This window comes from Anser cygnoides, chromosome 1 (assembly GCF_040182565.1).
Source record: "Anser cygnoides isolate HZ-2024a breed goose chromosome 1, Taihu_goose_T2T_genome, whole genome shotgun sequence".
Taxonomy (NCBI): domain Eukaryota; kingdom Metazoa; phylum Chordata; class Aves; order Anseriformes; family Anatidae; genus Anser; species Anser cygnoides.
In genome coordinates, this window is record NC_089873.1 from 176,149,616 (window position 1) to 176,171,231 (window position 21,616).

Below are 21,616 nucleotides of genomic sequence, written 5' to 3' on the forward strand. Positions count from 1 at the left end.
ATTTAGTGCTGGACATCTTAATTCATAATTAATAGATGTAGCCTTTTGTAGCCTTTTTTTTTTTTTTTTTTTTTTTCAAAAATGTTTTCCAATTGTAATAACAGCAAGGATATATATGACTAGTATCATAAATTCTTCATGCTGAGAGTTAGTCTGGCCATGTCCAAAACCAGATCCATAAAATTTAACTTTGCATTATTATTTTAAGCTTCATCATTCCTGCATTTTTACTGGTTTCCTTTTTTCTACCAAAATCTTTATCTGAGAGTGGAGTGTCTGTTGAAGCAGTTCATTCTTTAAGTATCATTTACTCTTTCTTTGGTTATTTTGGTCCTTGCACATAAGTCTACCTTTTCTTCTTTTATTTGCTGACTTTACTTTCTTGATAAACTATATTGTCCTTACACTGGATGACACAAAATGCTTTAAAACAAATTACTTACCTTAGTCCTTAGAATCAAAGTAGGGTTTCAGTTCTTAAAATAGCGACTATTTTTACACTAAAACAGAGCAGTGATGAAGTACTGTCTAGTTCTTATCTATCAGAAAAAAGGTTTGATAAATGCTGAACTACCATAAAATGGTGATTGTACAAGAGCTAAGAGATTGAGTATAGGAAAACTAAAAGAAGTATAAAACAAAGTGTTCAAGTGGGTTTTAAAAAACATTAATACTTTGGATATATGTATACTGGAATTACAAATCTAGTATTTTCATTCTTTAACAAGAGGAATATCTATAGTAATCCAAAGTTACTATTGCACATATGACTCACTTTGAAACTAGCTAATAGGGAGTTTGAAGATAGCATAAAGCCGCTGTTTGACCTACTGGTGTAGGGCTACTTTGGTGGGTACTAGAGTTGAATTATTTCTTCTTAAATTAGGCAAATATGTTATGCAAAGAGTAGGCATGACTTTTCATCTCTCTGGCCCCAGGGATCTAATTTGTATATCCTAAATGGCTGAATTTCTTCTATAGAAGAAGAAATTATTTTTGATTCCAGATGAATTAGTGGTTTTTTTTTTTTTTAAGACTATCAGAGGGAGATCCTGTTCACCAACTTGACTAAGTTATTTTGTTGATTGTATAGCAATAAAGCTATTTACTTGCAGAGTAATAAAACAGATTTTGACTTAAGCATCTGCCTTTCCACAGAGTAATGGGAAAGTGCTACAATTAGTCCTTCCGATCTGTTCTTGAAAATATGGTAGTAGGTAGTGGTACAGCTGTATTTGCCCAACTTGAATCAGTGTTAGCAGGATTGCATCTTTACTTCAGCTCAGAGGAGTGACCTTAGCAGTAGGCCAGGGAGTGTTTTAAGTAAGAAAACAATCTTTCTTGTTTTCTTACTAGGATGGAAGCTTTGCGACTGTGTAACCAGGAAAACAGGATTTGTGAGGTTAGAAAGAGAGCAGGCTACAGGAACCCTGATAGTAGCTACAGCAGTCATCTTGGGAAGGGAGAGAACTAAGCTACTGCCTGTTAAATTTATACCCCAACTGGATATTTGAGGAGCTCTGTCCTTTCAGAACTTGCTCAGAATAGCCATTGTCAGTCTACCTACTACCTACCTGGTAATTTAAGTGGGATTCAGGTGCCTAAATGCAGATGACTATATGTAAGCAGAGGTGCCAAAGTCCTCTGGAAGCTCCAGGGAGTCTGAAGTCGTCTTAGATGATCAGATGAAGGTGTCATGTTTAGACTTTTACTTGAGTTCACAAGGCATTCACGTAAGTGCCTAAGCTTCCTATGTGGACTCCTGAATTCAGCTGAAGCTGAGTCCTGCCTTTGAAATTCTACTTCTGGAAAGTTTGCATGCTAAGTAGTGTTTAATGGGTTTAAGCTTTTGTAGATACAGGCATTGCTTTACCTGTCATCACCTTACAGTCTGCTTTTGTTCTGAAATACTAGAAAATAAATTATCCGTTCTCAAAATATTTTTTGTCTAGCATTAATCATTCTTACCATCCTTTAGTTAGGTACGTTACAGTTGAAATTCGTATTCTGCCTTCCCTGTCGTATTTACTTATTTTGTTTTGTTTACACAGTGCCTATCAAACATACTCATTACAAAATGGTATTTAGTAAAAGACAACAGAAACATGTATGTTGAAAGAATCAGCGGAAGATACTGGCATTTAATAATTTGCTTTTTACACTTGGTTACATGAATTTGTGGGTTGCCTATTTACTTTATGTCAACTTCGGGACAGGAGTGTTGTCTTTGGAGTATATGTTAGCGATACATAAGTAACACCGTTTACCTGCAATTATGAAAGAAATGCAGAATATGAGATTTATAAGCCTCCTTCCTTTTCTTTTGATAGAATTTAATAAAACATCTTCCGGAACAAGAACAACTGAACACGTTGTCCAAGTTCAAGAGCGAGTATAATAATTTGTCTGAACCAGAGCAGTTTGGAATTGTGGTGAGTTCTTTTTTGTTAACGCTATTTTTAATTTTCTTGCCTGAAATACAGTTTTAAAGTAGTAATAATGAAGCAATAACAGCTTCTTTTTCCTAAATATGAAGAGGTGGCATAGTAAAAAAGAAAAAGAAAAAAAAAAAGTATAAGTACTTTTAGTGGACATATCTGTGGATCTGGAAGGCCTGATTGCCACATCCTCTTTCTTAAAAAAAAGTAATTTACATAAAAGAAACAAAAAAGTAGTAATTTTATGTGGCAAGGTTCACTGGAAGATATGGAGCCGTTTTTTGAATTTCCATAATATGGTGGTTTTATCCTGCTGGGCATCTGAACTCCACCACTCTTGCTCAACCTCCTCAAAGGGAAAGGGGGAGAAAATACAATAGAAAGGGCTCAAGGGTTCAGATAAGGACAGGGAGATCACTCAGCAATTATCATGACAGGCAAAATAAACTCAATGTCTTTGTCCTCGCTTCTCCTTTACAGTCACTCTCTGTCCCTGCTCCACATGGGGTCCCTCCCACAGGATGCCGTCCTTCCCAAACTGATCCTGCAGGGGCTACCCACAGGCAGCAGCTCTTCAAGAACTGCTCCAACGTGGGCTTGTACGGCGGGGTGCAGTCCTTCAGGAACAGATTGTTCCTCCTGGGCTCTGCTCACAGAGACCACCCCTGCAGCCTCCCCCCCCCCCCCCCCCCCCCCCCAAAAAAAAAAAAAAAACCTTTGCCATTTAAACCTGATACACATTGATGGTTTTTTTTTTCTTTTTTCTGTTCTGTGTGTAAATGGGAATGAAATACTGTACTTGTCATTGTGTTAACCTGTTCTGCCTCCTTCCTGTTCTGTTTTATAGTATGCTTTATCCAGAGTACTTATAGTCACCTTTCACATTCCCAGTGGGAAGATATGTTTATAATATCTCCCAGGTTGAATTTGCAAAGTAAGAGAGAAAATAAAACACTCCTAGTTCATTGTTGATGGTTGATGCTTTATTTGAAAAATAATAAGGGAATACCATGTATATAGCTCATAATTCATAATTATTAATTTTTTTATCCAGATAAACACAGAATAAGGCTATTTCTTTTCCTGGATGGATACATCCATATAGGGCTTTGATTTTCCTTGTTCATTCCTAGTTTTTTCAAGCTAAGGTGATCACTAACAGCTTCATCCAGGATGATTTCCCTAGGAGGGAGAAATTATTTTAGAATTCTTTTAGTATCTCTGGCTTCAGGGAAGAAGTATGTCATTGAGTACCATGTCATTGTAACAATATGTAGTTATTTTTGGTAGTTATCTGTGTGGATATCAAATATTTGTACCTAGATACGAGAATATCTGGAGTACATGTATAGGATGCGAGAGCCACACTCAAGATTCTGAATCAACTGAAGAGTTATCTCCTTCCTTTTATTTTCATCTCCCCTGAAGGGTGAAAAAGCTATCATAGATTCTCCAAACTTCTTCCTTGATCTGGAATAATAGTCTTAATATTAAATTCCATTAAAAAGCAAATGTAATTAGGAGTTAGATGTAGCAAGTTTAGTTCAGAGTCTCGTATGTTCAAAATTTAAGTAATATATTGTGATACGTAAGCTTCCTAACAATATGTTTTCTCATAGGCCCATATCTCAATCACTACATGAGATGGGTGGTGAGCTAGGAATGAAATTTCTGTATGTAATGAATAAATGCTGTTGGTAGAGTCCCTGGTTCATGTCAGCTTAAAGTTGAAATGTTTGGAGAGGAGTTGGTAAATGACAAAATGGAGGGAAAAATGTTGTTAGGAAGAGTAAGTATGATACAGGGGAAAAAACAACAATGTTCTTTCATTTTTACCCATGCCATAACATGAATCTAGCTCACACATACATTTAGATCACACCATGGTAAGCATTGTAGGAAAAGAGAAAGAAGTTAATAATGATATATTTTGAAAATACTTTGTCTAGCTTGATTTTCTGGTTTTGTTTTGTGCTGTTTAGTGCCACTGAAGGCAAGTCCTTCTGTGCTTGTCAGAAGACGACACTCTTTCTGTAAAAATTTGTTGATTTGTTATGATTTTTTCATCTTTTAAATTTTATGTAAACATGAAACATTACTTTTTCTTATGTGTGTATAGATATATATATATAAAACTAATTGGTGTCTGTTCTGGAATTGAACTTGTTAAATGCTGTACTTTTGTTCCATAATATTAAAAGTTCATGGTTTCCATTAAATTAGATACTAGAAAATCAAAAGGGTGGATTGTTTATGTAGCAGAGAGGTTCAGGTATATCAATTTTACTGAGAGAAATTAAAGTGTCCTGTGCTGAACAAAGTAGACTGAGCATGATGCTCCTGTCTGATAACCTTGTTTCAAACCATGTTTGCTAGGATGATAGAGATAAGCACACGTCTAAAAACTTCAGCAGCTTTTTATGAGTCAGACAAATTACGGCAAAACGCCTGCAGAGATGGATTTGTACCGGTAAATTTAACCATGGCTGGCTAAGGTATGGACACGGACATTTGACCAAGCCAAATCATTCCAACAGTAATATATGTGTAACTGATTGGGGAAATAGGACAATTACATGCTGGGTTATGCATTTTAATCAAATTAGTAAAATGCATATTTAAATAGCAAACATTTTTGCTGTTTTTGTCAAGAATCATAGAATATCCCGAGTTGGAAGGGACCCATAATGATCATCAAGTCCAACTCCTGGCACCGCAAAGGTCTACCCAAAAGTTTAGACTATGTAACTAAGTGCACAGTCCAATCTCTTCTTAAATTCAGACAGGCTTGGTGCAGTGTCTACTTCACTGGGGAGCCTGTTTGAGTGTGCAACCACCCTCTCGGTAAAGAACCTCTTCCTGATGTCCAGCCTAAACTTCCCCTTCCTCAGCTTAACACTGTTCCCACGGGTCCCATCACTGGTGATAACAGAGAATAGGTCACCTGCCTCTCCACTCCCCCTTGCAAGGAAGTTGTAGACTGCGATGAGGTCCCCCCTCAGCCTCCTCTTCTCTAGGCTGAACAGGCCAAGTGACCTCAGCCACTCCTCATACGTCTTCCCCTCTAGGCCCTTCATCTTCGTCGCCCTCCCCTGGACACTCTCCAATAGTTTAATGTCCTTCTTGTACTGTGGTGCCCAGAATTGCACACAGTACTCGAGGTGAGGCCGCACCAGCGCAGAGTAGAGTGGGACAACCACCTCCCTCGACCGACTAGCAATGCCGTGCTTGATGCATCTCAGGATGCAGTTGGCCCTCCTGGCTGCCAGGGCACACTGCTGGCTCATATTCAACTTGCTGTCAACCACAACCCCCAGATCCCTCTCTGCAGGGCTGCTCTCCAGCATCTCGTTGCCCAGTCTGTATGTATAGCCAGGGTTGCCCCTTCCCAGGTGCAGGACCCGGCACTTGCTTTTGTTAAACTTCATGTGGTTTGTGATCGCCCAGCTCTCCAGTCTGTCCAGATCTCTCTGCAAGGCCTTTCCACCCTCATCTGAGTCCACAACTCCTCCAAGTTTGGTGTCATTGTCAAATTTGCTCAGAACACCTTCTAGTCCTACACCCAAATCATTTATAAAAACATTGAAGAGGACTGGCCCTAAAATGGAGCCTTGAGGGACCCCGCTAGTGACCATCCACCAGCCAGATGTGGCCCCATTTACCACAACCCTTTGAGCCCTGCCCGTCAGCCAATTGCTCACCCATTGTATGATGGTTTTGTTTAGCTGTATGCTGGACATTTTGTCCAGTAGGATCCTATGGGAAACCGTGTCAAAAGCTTTGCTGAAGTCCAAAAAGATCACATCGGCTGGTTTCCCTTGATCGACTAGATGGGCGATCTTATCATAAAAGGAAATCAAATTTTTTAGGCAGGACCTACCCCTCATGAACCCATGTTGGCTGAGACCAATGACTGCATTGTCCCCCAGGTGCGCCTCAATAACTTCAAGGATGATCTTGTCCATAATTTTACCAGGCACTGACATGAGACTGACAGGCCTGTAATTGCTAGGGTCTTCTTTCTTACCCTTCTTGAAAATTGGCACAACATTTGCCAGCTTCCAGTCCACTGGGACCTCTCCAGATTCCCAAGATAGTTGAAAAATAATTGAGAGAGGTCCCGCGATGACGTCAGCCAGCTCTTTAAGCACCTGGAAATGAATCCCATCAGGACCCATGGACTTATATGGATCCAGGTGGAGCAGCGAATCCCGCACACGTTCAGGGTCGGTTGGGAGTTTGTCATTCCCACCGTCATGGTCCTCCCGCTCAGGGCACCCAGGGTCCCTAAGCCCATCATCAGTGTTGAAGACAGAGGCAAAGAAGGCGATAAACGTCTCTGCTTTGCCTATGTCATCATCTGTGAGGAGACCTTCCCCATCTAGTAGCAGACCTATGTTTTCTTTGGTTCTCCTTTTTCTGTTCACATATCTAAAAAAAACTTTTTTATTGTCTCTCACAGACATGGCCAGCTTCAACTCTAGTTGGGCATTGGCCACACGAATTTTCTCCCTACAAACACGAACAGCATCCCTGTATTCCTTCCTCGTCGCCTGACCCTCCTTCCAGCAGCCGTACACTTTCTTTTTTGCCTAAGCTCCAGTAGAAGGTCCCTGGTCAGCCAGGCTGGCCTTCTGCCCCACCTGCCTGCCTTCCGATATTTTGGAATCGCCCGATCTTGTGCTTATAGGAGGCAGTGCTTAAAGATTGACCAGCACTGATGGACGCCTATGCCTTCAAAAGCAGTTTCCCAGGGGACCTTGCTGACTAGTTCCCTGAGCAGCCTGAAGTCTGCTTTCCCCATATCTGGGGCTGAGTAAATATTGATTAAAAAAAAAAAAAAGACATTTAAAAATTAATTCCACATAGGTTAATGCTTGATTTGCTATTTTTCTATTTTTTTCTTTTTTTTCCTCTATATTTGAGCCTCAGCCAACCTAGAAGTCTGTCTTTTGCTCATTAAAAATTTCAAATTTACAATTCAGTTAAACTGTCTCAGCCCCATCTGATGGGAAGAGCTAGAATATAGCAATCTAGGTCAAGTTTTGCTATATTTGCTTGTGGATTTTCTTTTCTGAAGGAACAACCAGATTCCCACTGATGAATGCAAGTATGTGCTTTCCTTAGCTTTCCATGGAAAGCATAAAAAGACATCATTAGGTATAATTCTTCTAGCGTGACACCTTTGGTGAGTTTAGTGGAGCTGACTTCAGGGATCAAGCTACAACCAATTTTTATCACCAAATGTTTTTCATTTCTGTCTTGAAAAAAAAAAAAAGTTTTGCATAAGTCACTTTTTTTTTTTTGGTTGGGAAGCAGGCTGAGAACTCCTGTTCGTTTAAGTACCATGTACCACTGCTGATACACATATAAATTGTTTTGCTTCATTTTTGTTATTCTTTTCAAGTGAGGAGAATCAAACTTAAACACGCAGTACAAGACTTTCAGGTTTATTATTTAGTTGAGTAGTATCTCATAGTTATGGTATTTCAGAGAATTCAGAGATCATGTTAATTTACTCTGAAGTTGTGCTCAGGGGAAAGACTAAACCACGTGCCTCCCAAGGAACAGCCAGAATAGTGAATAAACTGATAATTACTACTTGAGTGATAATAAAATCTTTATAATGCAAACCTTCTTTTATCCTCCTGGCCTTGAATTCAAAGTCAAGATTTGTTTCTCTGAAAGAAACAGCTAGACGCTTACTAAGATACTGGCATGCTGTGACTGTTAACATATTGTGTGTTTTATTTCAACATGAGTTAATTAACTTTTGTTGTTGGCTTAAAGACATTGAGGGCAAGACTCTAAGCAGTTCAGGTTCCCTCTATGAGAGTTTTGTGGTGTGAGGTTTTGTGTGTGTGTGTGGTTTCTGCAATTATCCTCGTCTTTTTAAGTCGTTTTGCACTTTTATGCTTTCTGTTCATTCAGCAGTAAGTGTAAAATAAATCCTTTATTACTCTTATCTTCTCTTCCAGACTTTAGGTTTTCTTTAGATAAACTACTTTATTTTCCTGTGTGTTCTTTCTTTCACGTATTCCAGACTGCTGTCTCAGAACATAGATACTATCATGTATTAATAGAGAGGATTTTTTTTGTTTTAACTTGCACACATCCAAGAACTATTTTATGAAAACTGTGTTATGAAATTGTTTATGAAATCTGTTAACTTTATTAAGTGCTTTAACTTAGTTTCATAGTGTTACCTTAAGTTGATTTTGAATGCTGTATTTTGAGGATCAAATGCTTCATGAAATATATTTGTGCTTGCCAAAATTTAAATATTCAGTTGCACTTCATTTTACTACAGTTCATGTTTTGTACTTGGTTTACCAAGTATGATGAACTTTCTCTTGAATTAATTTAATTTTCATATTATTTTCTTGGAGGTTACTTCAATTATGACCAATATTGGGTGACTTATTTTGTAAAACTTGTTAATAGAGAAGACTGGGTGTGTGTTTAGAAATGAGAAGTCATATGACAGCACACTTATAATGTGAGAGCTATCTGAGAAGAATGGGATTTCAGCTGCATGATCATCTTAGCAGTTGACGGTTGACAGAAGTTTTTGTGTTTGTGGTTGTTTTTGTTGTTCAAATGCTCTATACATATATGCTTATGCTCTAATTGCATGAGGGATGATAAAGGCGCTGAAGAACTGAACTACTTAGGTAAAAATTATTGGGCAAAACAGAACTTGAGTTCTTGAAGTATACTGATTATATATATATTTCTCACTGCACAAACAAGATGACAAAACACTGGAGAACTGGTGCATTGCTTTTTGAATTTGTCTATGATTCTTGAGCTTTTTTTGGTTGTCACAGCCAAGGAGTGAATCTGAAACCATAGGTAAGGTTTTAAAATAACGAGAATATAATAACTCAGTTATCCTTTAAATATTTTTAGTATTCTTGTGAAATAAGAATTGGAATAAAAAAGATAAATTAGAAATAAATCCGTGCATGTCAAGCAATAGTTTAGAATTTTTAGAAGAAAAAGAAAACATGTACTAAATGGTTATTTATTCTAGTTTAAGTAGTAGTTTTATTAAATAAGAATTGAATTTTATGAAATAAATTATTAGATTTTGGAAATCATTGTCACAAATTAAGACTTCGTTGGATCTCATATTTTTTGTTTGGCATTCCTAAGTGCCTTGGAAAATGTGTGTTAACTACAAAAATAGTATTTACTTGACTGTACTTGTTGTGGTTAACTATTCTGTATAAATTTTATTTTCTTAAAAAGGACTGTAAAAAAAGATGAAGCATGTGTTTAAACAATTTCTTGCAGTGTTAGAGCAATGTAAGGTAATTCTTTTGTGCGTATGACATTGAAGGGGAAACTTTCTGTAGGAGGATACCCATACTTTAATCTTCTGCAGCATTTTTGTCTGAAATGCCCAATATTTGACATTTTATGTCCATTGCTTCATATAGCAGTTTCTTTTCTTTTGCTTCCTGTCATCTTGACTATTTTGATGATCTTATATTTGTATGTCAGCCAGATTTAAAACTTCTAACCATCTTTTTCTTCTTAAGCAAACATTTTTGCATTTGATTTGTCTGTCTTCGTTTCCAATTATTTATCTTAACTTTCTGGATACTTGTCCATATATTATTATCTCCATTTGTGCTTAGAGCTAATTATTTCTCTCTGAATTTCTTGCTTCAAAAGTTGGTCTGTTACATATTCTTTAGAATATGTATATAGATACATGTATCTAGTATGTCCATGTACACATAACTGATAATAGATATGCATACGTTGTAGGTATAGATGATAAGATATGTAGAATACACATTTCACCCATCATTTATACTTTCACCCTACTGCATGAATATATCCCAATAAAATTATCTTACTTCTATCCCTATTATGGTATTGATGATTTGTCTTTTCCTTGTATTCCATTGTTGATGATGAGATCATTGCTAGTTTTTGTCTTTCTCTGCATAATTTTTTTTGTGTGTGTTTTCCGCTTTCTTCTCACCCTTCCTGTCTAGCTAATAAAACTTCCTTATCTTGATTGTGTACTTACTAAAGGTTGCTCTCTTTCAAAACTGCATTGTACAAAGAATGGGTCCTGTCAGTATATGAAATTCTCAATTGCTTCTTCCAAAGGCCAAAGCCTACTAGCTTGGAGTGTATTTATTTGCCTTGTTGTTGCATCCTTTTACAAAACCCCTGACAGCTTCCCTCTGTTTTTTCTTATAGTACCATGAAATACTGGACAGTTTCCTGCCAGCAGTTGAAGAGTTTCTCATACTTGCACATAATTATATCTCCCCCCTGTTGTAGCTATTCTATGGTCATGTTGAGTTTCATCTGCCTTTTGACTTCAGTAGTTTTGTCTGTAGCATGGCACCATATCTGTCTTGAACATTGATGACCATACAGCTTGTCCAGTTATAGCTGAGACAGAAACCAGTATGCATAGCTGTTGTAACTGCCTGGGTGGTTGTGTTCCCCTCCCACTGGCCCCCAGTATAACTCTAAGGGGATAGTATCACTTCCCAGGAGCAGCAGGGGCCTTCCATGCCACTACGTGAACTAATCTAACATCACTTCAGTTCCACTCCATTCGAGTATGGTTTTCCTGTGTGCTCCAGACAGTTACAGTGTTCTGGACGACTCCATTGTTAACTTACTTCAAGACAGTCCTATGTTGTTATTGTTGTTGTTTTTATTTCTTGCTTAGGTCTTCTAAAGCTCCAAGTTTGCTACCAAGTCAAGATGTTAATAGCTTCAGAAAAAATAATATTCATTTAGATGTTTTCTTAAGGGAGACTCAAAATGAGAAACACCCCATGGGTAATCTTACATATAAAGAACAGGTAAAATAATGGGATTTGGAGCATGGAGGTGCAATTAAACTTCATAGGAAAAGAACTTGGGGATGACTAAATAAAGGAAAAATATAGGTATGTTGAAGCAAGTGAAAACTAAAAGTTGCTAGATCAGCTGCATTATTGGGAAACATGAGTTCTGGAGGAGTTTATTTATCAAGAACCCTTATAAACCTTTTTAATGACACATTATATTTGTAATTTAATATGAAGTCATGGTCTAGTTCTACCAGTTGCATAGGACTTCTTGAAAATAAGAACAAAAAGAAGTAGTGGCTCAAATACAGCATAATTAAAAAAGTGATCCAATAATGCAGCAGTATTAATTTCAGGTAAGCAAGGTTAGAGCCCTTTAAGAAACAGTGTGAGAAAAGAAATATGTGCTTATTTGAGGGACTGCTGGAGAGTTGAAATATAAGCCATTGTTCATTATAATTGTTTTTAATAAAGCTATAATAGATATGTGTGAGTCAACATTTGTTCAATGGTTTTTGAATTTAAAATATTCAAGCACTAAAGATTATCTTCTATTATTGTTCATTTGTATTAATTAGATCTGAGTCTGAGGTTGTTTTTCTTTTTTTTCCCCTGAGATATTAAAATTGCAAGGGTCTTGAAGCAGCTGATAAGGGCATCTTATTGCTTGCTTGTTTGAAGTAAGCTTTCTGAACTTTTCCGAAGTTGAAGAAGAAATACAAAACAAAGGTTTATAATAACCTAAAACTTAGGCATTTCAGACTTGCTTGGAAAAATGACCACAGAAAAAAAGCTCTCAGTGCAGGATCTAATGGAAAGAGAAAATTACTTTTATTTACAAAATCTTGATGTAAACTGACTTTTTCACTTGTTCAGTCTCATAGAGATTGAATTATCTTGTACTTTTATACCCTTATTCTTCTACTATGTGTGCGTCCAAGCAGTTTGTCAGGATTGCTAATGTGCAGCACAGAGATCAAGGGACTTCCTCGACACCTTGTTATGTCTCTGGGCTTGTTCTTGATAGGTGATAGCAAGCTAGTTTTAGGATATCTCTTTTATATGCTTTTTATATGCTATAAGTTGTCAGTTGTTATGAAGCTGTCTTTATCTCAGAGTCTCCTAACTTCTGCTTCTGTAAATCTTAGGCCATGTTGCTGCCCACGTCCTGGGTTCTTACCCTGGTTTGGAATCTATATTTTAAATACATATTTAGAGTTGGCTGGTAGGCTAGTGTCCTGGTTTCAGCTGGGATGGAGTTAGTTTTCTTTCTAGTAGCTTGTATGGTGCTGCGTTTTGGATTTAGGATGAGAATGTTGCTGATAACACACTGATGTTTAGCTGTTGCAGAGCAGTGCTTATACAGAGCCAAGGACCTCGTGCTGCCTTGCCAGCGAGGAGGCTGGGGATGCACATGGAGCTGAGAGGGGACAGCTGACCAAGACTGGCCAAAGGGATATCCCATACCATGTGATGTCATGTGGGGCAATAAATACGGGGTGGCTGGCCAGGGTGTGGGAGTGTCCGCTGCTCGGGGTCTGGCTAGGCACGGGATGTTAGGTGGTAGGCATTTACATTGCGCATCACTTGCTTTGTACTTTCTTTTAGCATTATCATCCGTTCCTTTCCTGTCCTATTAAACTGTCTTTATCTCAGCCAACAAGCATTTTATCTTTTTTTTTTTTTCATCAGTTCTCTCCCCCATCCCACATGGGAGGAGAGGGTGTGAGTGAACGGCCGTGTGGTGCTTAGCTACTTGCCAGGTTAAACCACAGCAACTAGTAAGAAAAGGAGTAATTTATGTGATATTATGCAGCCCTGTTGCTATTCCCTAGGTGCTACTATGCAGGGTCTTCTGATGACTCATCTGTGCTGTGGTCTTATTGGAGTGTAGGTCTTCTGGTTGTGACATGAAAAAAAAGAATTCCTCAGTTTTACTGCTGGGAATGGTGTCCCGAGAACAAGTACAGGTCCTTTTATTGATATTTTTGTGCTTCTGTTTTCTGCTGCTTACATGCTCACATTTCTTTTTGTACCAACCTCAATATTTCTGTTAAAGAACTATGCAATAGGAGGAATTAACATTGCCATAATTATGTAGCCAGAGTAAAGGAGCTTTGGTGAATGCCTGTCCTGTAGACAGGAAATGGCACTGGGAAAAAGATGTCATTGAACTCTTTTTACTCACTTCAACAAATTTGTTCAATAAGGAATGTGCATTTGAAAAAGAACTTGTTCACCGACAACTCTCTTTTTTTATTGTGGAGTAATTAGCATGTTTGGAAGAATGAAGAAAGGATAAATATAAATTTAAGCATTTTGGATATGTTGACATAATTTACATTTCAAACAGTAGACTTTTGGATGATGGAGTGAGTATGCAATATGCTTTCTTTGTGTTGGAAGCCTGCCTTCCACACCCTCAAATTGATTGTCTTAGATATGGAAGGGTTGTGGTGGTGGTTGTTTTTTTTCTTCTTCTTGCTTAACAGCAGTGCCTCATACCCAGTGGTCAAAGTTAACTTTGAGCTTCATATTCAGGTACAGTGCATCATAATCTTGATTACAATAACTATTCTCTTGTTACATTGCTCTTTTGTGACTGACCCTTGAATAACTTACTGTTTTTGCTGGGAACCTCCCTCCCAATGAGTTTTTGACCAGTCTAAGTTGCTTAATGGCAGTGAAAGATATTTTAGGAACATCAGTGACTCAAAATTTGATTGCAGTGATTGTAGCCTTAAAATATATAGTTATGGATGCAGTTCTAATAAAGAATAATGGATTGTAATGGATCAGAAGTCAGACATGATTCAGTTCTGTCCTCATTGCAACCAATAGGCATACCTAAAACTAAACTGTAGAAGCAGGAGTATGGCTTGTAAAGTTATGAATTTCCCCCTGTTCACTACTGCTGAAGCCTCAGCTAAAATATTACAGCCAGTTTGGGGGTGTTTTGTACATTAGTTATAGAGGTGTGAACCAAAGCATGGACTTGGACTCCAGAGATGGCTAATGTCAATAGTTGCAGAAATGAGCGATATGAAGAAATATTGCTTAAGTTTCTAAACTTAAGACCCAAGGCAGGGTGTTCTCTTGAAATATGTGTGGGAAACCTGGAAGAAGAAAGGGAATAATATGTCCTGAATATTGATGGTTGTTATGGTAGTATGCAATAGGTTTGCATTTTTGACAAAAGATATACAGGTTAGACAATAGGAAGATTTTACTAATAGTGGGAATAACAAAACAATAAAAATGATTGACTAGGGAGATTATGGAGTCTTTGTAATCAGCCATCTCTTTGAGCAGCTAAAAAAAAAAGCTAAAAAAAAAAAAAGCTAATACACTTTTTGTTGGCAAAGCTGATTCTCCTGTAGGAAGGCTGAATGCAGTGAGTAACCTCCAAAGGTTGTTTCCCTGCTTATTTTATATATTTATTGACTAAAATGTCCAAACACAGTGCTGTTTTGTGTAGATTCTGGCATATAAGCATTGCAATTAGTGTGATATTACTACTTAAATAGTTGTTTTAGGAACACCTTTCCAATGAAAATAAACACTTTGCACCTAGAATATATGACAAATCTCAGTTATAGCCTAGCTCACAGCATGATTATCTGATCTCTCCCTTTACTAAGCAAGCCATCTGAAAACTCAGCTTAAACGGGTAACATTTTTTTGTTTTATAGAAGATTAATGTTAAAGAGTTGGTAGGAAAGATTTACTAAATTTATCTGCATTGCAGATTTATGCTGAAAATACTTGAGGCAAATGTTGGATGGATTTTTTTTTCTTACTCTGCAATATATTTTTATTTGAGAGGAAGCAAAATAATGGTTGATTAAAATAGCTTGTTGATGGTGATGATTCAGAGAATCCATCTAGCTTTTACAGTTTTTTATGAGGTCATGAACTCCTTTATTCCTTTTATTGATCTATGTGTTGTTTTGAATACGCAGTCCTTAATGTCCTTGGTGGTCTTTCCTTTTTTTTTGTACTAAAATCATTCAGGGAATAATAGTGACCAAAACCACGTTCAGTTCTCATCAGTTTTTATATTGGTTTTGAATATTATTCAGTGTTCTGAAAACAGTGGGATACAAGATGCTTCAGAAAGCTGTTTTTTAGCAGTTGTGGGGATGATAAATTACTAGATGACATTTTAAGGCTTTGACTATAGTAATCAACTGAACAGCACCAGAGAATGGCTTTGAACATTGAACCTTAATTGTCTGTAGTGCTAATTTTGGTAAAATAGACGTTAAGTGTAGGCATAGAATAGTCATCCTTTTGGCCTGTGCAGAATTAACCTTTCCCAAACCATTCCCGGGCATAGTCTGGGAGTGAGCATGAGCCAGATCTCATGATCTGAGTATCCGGTTAGATAATTGAAGACATAAATTGGTAAGAGAGAGGCAGATTGGTTTATTAAGACAAGTTTTAACAGTTACAAAGTACATCTTCCTGCTTTCATCACAGGGAGGACAGAGCAGAACATCACAGAGAAGTTGGGTACAAGCATGTTGGTTCCAGCCATTGATAACCTGAGTGTCTTGCAGGCATGTCTGCACCTCTCAGGCCTGGCATCTCAGAGCACTTTTGGAAGTGCAGAAGGACACGGCAATGTTTGGTCCCATGTCACGTGGCTCCAGATCGTTGCTCTCACCCTCCCTAGGTTGTTTTGGGATTCAGTTTATATAAATGAGTACCGGAATACTTGAAATATAATTGACTCTCTAAAGAGTTGTAAGTTGTCATGGTAAGTTAAGCTTTCTTGTTGCTCCAGCTAAAAATGTTCTGTAATGATAGCTCCCCAGTGGCGCACATCCACTTCTCCCCACTCTCTTGCCCACAGAACAATGCTAAGGCTTAAGGCCTATCCATGCCAACTTACATTAGCAACTTGTTGCACCACAAACTCTTCCTAATAGTAGTTCTCTTCTGGTTGTGCGGTATGGAGGGAGCTGAATCCAGCAGTAGGCATGTGAACTCTTCAGTGCCTGTGATCCTTAGTGGCAGAAAATAGTCCAGGAGATATTTGATTTATTACCATGGTTTTAAATCCATAAATGTAATTCCATTTCAAAAATCATAATTTTGACGTTATTTATAAACAAATTTGATGTAAAAAGTTGCTAATACTTGTTAGGATGCTTTTAGTGGACCCTCGACATTGGGTGTAGGCAACTATATTAGCAATCGCATGCTTGAGGATAGTGTCTCAAGTACCATGTGTGATAGCTCCTACTTAAGTTTATCCTAAAACTTAAGATATTTGAAAATATGTTCACATATAGTTTGGGAGTGAGAAAAAGAAACAGTCTTTTACTTGATCACTTTTATTTACTCAAAGATAAAATTGAGGGAATTATGAAATATTGTTTCAGAAATAATTAATGTCTGGACCTTGTGAGGTACATGACAGCTAACCTGAATAGAATTTGGCAAGCTATCCTCACGTGGCTTCACAGCTTGTTCGCTGATGGATGTGTTTTTAATGAGTTCATACCAAAAGAGAAGATTTCACTAGAGTAAATTGAAGATTAGAGTGCGGCCTGATGAAGGCTAGTTTGTCTTAAATAATTCAGCAAACACTTAAAATAATCAATTCCATATTCAGCTGGTGATTTCACCTGTATGTTCACATTGAGGATAACTCAGAATGTGTTAATGTCTTTCATTGGTGTCTGGGAAATATCTTACTATATCTGAAGAGGTGTTCCTAATACTTGATGCTTGGGCACAACCATACTTAGTGCCATACCTAGCACCATTTCAGTTTATTCAAAATCCTAAAGTAGTGAGGTGTATCAGTGCTGTGAAACATTTTAATTGTGTTAATTTCTGTTTGTCTGTCTGAGGGTCCTCATCTTTTGCCCCCAGCCAATCAGTGATTCACATTGCAGATTCCTCTAAACGTCTCAAGAGCTTGTCTTGAATCTGCTTTGATGCGATCTCTGTGAAAACTCAGTTCAGTACACACAGCATTACTGATGAAAATTGGTGCCATACTGTTTTCACTTAAGAAGCTTTGTCAGGTGTTAGTGTCTCATTATGACTCAATGTAACTGCAAAACTATAATGTGTTGGTAGACTGTTTGGACTTTTTTACCCATATAGCAACAACCTTGTGGAGTATATTGCAGTAGTTTGACAATATTCATACTTTGGGTTGCAGTTTCCTAAAATCAAACAGAGCAATTTTTTTCTGTAAGATTTCTTTTGAAACAAGAATTCTTTCAAAAGATTTATTTTTGAAGAAATTTGACTGGAATCTTGGGTCCAGGGAGGAAAAAAAAAAAAAAAAAGATATCTTTTATTGCTGTGAAGTAATTCTAAGCTTAGACATTTTGACTTGACCAAGAAATGTAAATTACAATTGAAATTAAATCTGAGGTAGCTTTTTTTCCTGAAAGATTCTAAGATTAACAGCAATTTCTTTACACCTGAAAGAAGACTTGCATGGGGCAACTAAATTTAATGTGGATTCTACTATCTGTTTTTCTCCTTTTTATTGCCATGCCTTCACTGATCATGAAAGAGAATCAAGAAGAGGTATACCCAAAGCAGACTTGTGTCTTGAAAGGTACTGCTTCAAGTGTAAGGGTACACAGGGGAAGACAAACTTCCTTATGACTTTATTTTCACTCTCTTAGTCTTGAGGAGTAGACTGCACAATTTCCACTCAGTTTGGAACCATGCCATACAGGTGGCTCTTGCCACTTGTTAAAGCATTCCTTACTATTTTTCAGCACATCCTTCCTGTCTTTGTTCAAAGTCTCTTCCAACAACAATAGTTTTGATAGTTGATGTCTTGCTATAGAGGCTGTTCCCCATTTTATCAGTGCAGAAGACTTTTAAAGCACCTAAACCTTGGTGTCAGATAAGAATGGAGCTTTGTTGGGCTTTCAGAAAATTTGAGTTTGTGTTGGTAGCGCAGACTAGAACAATACTTTTGCTTCACTAAAAATATCAACAATCCCTTTGAAGATAATTTTCATGTGGAGATTTGAACATGTTAAGAAAAACTCTTCTGAGTAAGGACTTTCATCAATACATGATCTCTCAACAACCTCAAGCATTGTTTGGGAAGTTAGTCATTTACATTAAGTTGATGCATCCAAAGGATTGGCTAGTGTAGGGCTAGTGTAGGGCACCTGTGCTAAAAGAATCTGGAGGCTAGACAGTATCTTAGATCCCTGGAGCTTGAAACAACTATGCAGATATTTCACTTATTCTACTTATTCTTCAGACTGTAGAGCTCAAAGGAGCTCCTATGGACCCCAAGTCCTTTAGTACTTACTCTCTCTATTATCATTTTGTAGAAGTGGGGAACATTTTCCAAGAGATATGAGCATCAGAACATTCACTTACATGATGTTTCATGTCAGACTCTTTTTGCCACGGATTACCTGTGGTTCCAAATGCAGTAAGGAGCCATATGGATAAAAACTCCACAGTCATTTCTGAATTCTCTGTTGACAAGACTACAGAAGACCTATGGCAGAATGCTGTTTCCCTACCACTGCTGTCATCATCATAGACACATATCTTCCTGATTAGGAAATTAACTTAGATGCCTTGTTGGGTCAGTACAGAAGACTATACTAAATATGAATGTGTTAGAGATCTGAGCTTTTTTTGAAATGTGTCATGTCCGTCACATCAAAGACAACATAATCAGTTGCTGATGTTGTCTGTTATCGCTGTGTACTGCTTAAATAATTACATATTGTCAAATTCTACTTTTTAGTTGGAGTAGGTACGGTGGTTCAACCTCGTGGAAAATACTAAGCCTGCTGTCATCATTTTTAGACATTCCCACACAGATCTTGATCATCTACCTATGTCTTCATAGCTTGTGTGTTGGGACACTCAAAGTAATAGCATAAGGATGTGAATTTCTGAAAGAAAATGAAGGACTCATATAGAACTAAGCTGATAAGATTTTTCCATCTAGAATACAGCCAGATCTCTTTTACTTTTAGAGACTCTTCTACATGTGGTTCGATATTGTATTATTCTTGTTTAAATTTCTCAATGACTTCTGCCCTTGACTTCTGCTATAAATTTATTTATTTTTGCCATCTGGCTGAATTAGAGGTTTTGTAGAGGACTTTTCCTATGTCAAACTCTGACTTGGTTTCCCATGAGGAAACCTTTTCAGTCTGGTTGCATCTGCTCCATATGTACCTTTTAATGAAAATAGCTTTTCTGACGGCTGTTACATCTGCTACAGATAGAAGAATTTGGGAGATTTAGACCCTCTTATTCTTAGATGCTACCTTTTTAGGAAAATACCATTGTCTTAACTCTGACAAACAAAAGCTGTCTGTGTTCCAGTCTGATCAAGATGTCAGTAAATCTGTGTGTTTGATAGTTTCCATCCACCTGCCTCATCCTACAAGCAAACAAAAAAACCCTTCTGTGTCCAGGTTGAACAACAGCCCTTTTTTAAACCTGGATAATGGATGCGTGCTAACTCTATTTTTGGATAAGATAACAAACAAAAACAAACAAACAAAAAAAACCCACCCACCACCACCACTAACAACAAAAAAAACATTTCTTCTCGGAGTGGAACATACCTATCTGTAAATTTCAGCATGAAGCCTATTGCAGTGTATAGCAGTCTGTTATGTCAGCTTGTTTCGACAGCTGTTATAGCTCCTATTGGCGATTTGGTTTTATTTTCTAGGACAGGTGACCTCTGGAGCATTCAAGAGGAAGGTCCTCTCTTCTGAGATCCCCAGGCTGGCCTTACTGGTTCATCTTTTTTGAACATAATCACATCAAAAGCAGTACCAGGCATTTTCTGCACAGTGCATCAGTGCACTATCATCCACAAAGCAAGGGAAGGCTATCCATGTATAGCTAGGAGGTAATTGATAGGTGTTGTCCCTGTGTCATATACAGTATGCTCCTTTCTCTTCTGCTGTGGATATTCTTTAAGAAAATCTTGGATTTGGAAGCAACTGAGACAGTGGTGCAAATTCAAGGTGTTTATAATTCAAACTAGGGAAATGGAGTAGCACGATGTGCCCTCTATCAATGCAAGAATGGCTGAAAAGTCATCAACTCAACTGGTTGCTTGTACACATAACCACGTTGTAAATATGGAGATTTTCTGGTTTCTTGTAAGTAATTTTAAGCTGCTAAGTATTATTTATTTGGGAAAAAAGTGTCTCAAAGTTGAAGGAAGATGTGCTATTTCCACAAAGCCATAAAAAAAAAAAAAAAACTCAACAAAAGTGCTGTTCCATTATGGTGTTAACTTTCCATACGCTGAAAAAATGTTTGGTCTATTCCAGAATGTTCTCTGTCTTCACAAAGATACCAGACATGTTGACTACCTTTTTCAAATTGAGCAGGGTGTTCTTTTTTCTTCCCTAAAAAGTTGATAATAGGCCTTTTTAAGGTCTCAGTTTTTCTTTCCTTGATATATTTTTCTGCTCTTTGAGTGCCTGAATCTAAAGTGTTAAAAATTCACCCTCCTTACCTGTGTGCTCTGTAGAGTTCACCAGTGCTACAGTGATGACAACTATATGTTTTCCATAGGGGATATCCTTCCATTTTATGTTTTAGTCATGCTGGCTGTACCTGGTATTTTACTTTTTGGATGGGAATGCTTTCAGATGCTCTGACAACTTCAGGACTGTTGATCCTTTAAGGAAATGATATTGCGAAACTGGAACCCTGGCAGTATTTTTCTCTACAAGCTTGGGTTAAGAACAAATCACGTTCAGTGATGAAAATGTAATGTCAGTGTAACTTCTGAGACATGTTCCTTTACTTGACATCAGCAAAGCAGACAGTGAAGGTACACGCTTACCAGATGGCACACTGTTGCAGGTGCCTTTTGAATTATGCTGTAATTGAGAGAAAAACCTCTCTTTGCTGTTGGATAAAGGACTCTGGGAGCTACTGCCAGGTAGCTTAAATCAGCTGTCAATTCCCATTTGGGGTAATGCATAGTGATAATATTCTTGTGGACTATTACTTGAAAATTGAATAATTCATTACCCCTACAGTGAGTTCTCTTATGTGTTGTCCACTTGTCCTTTAACTTGCTACCTCAACATCCCTCTTTAGTTATTTTATTGTCTGACTTCAGTATTCTGCTATAGGTACATAAGTAGATTTAGGTACTATATGTTGAGTATAAAAAAAATTCAGGGCATGAATGTAAGCCTCTCAACATTACCAGAGTTAAATTTTTAGTATATTTTGTAATAAGGTGTATGGATTTCACTGTTTGAATACATCTGTAGACAACATTTCACAAAGAAAGCCGTAGACTGATAAAGGAACTCCCCATCTCCTCCCTTCCTAATTATTGACTTA

At 37.5% G+C, this 21,616-nt stretch overlaps 1 protein-coding gene across 3 annotated transcripts in view; it reads left to right on the plus strand.

The window, feature by feature from the left end:
• Nucleotides 1-21,616, plus strand: part of DIAPH3 (diaphanous related formin 3) — a 248,389-nt gene that overhangs the window by 113,043 nt on the left and 113,730 nt on the right. For all 3 annotated transcript variants that reach the window (XM_048047761.2, XM_048047759.2, XM_048047760.2), the window contains one exon: nucleotides 2,331-2,432. In XM_048047761.2, coding sequence (XP_047903718.2) covers nucleotides 2,331-2,432 — 102 coding nt within the window. The remainder of the gene's footprint in view (nucleotides 1-2,330; nucleotides 2,433-21,616) is intronic.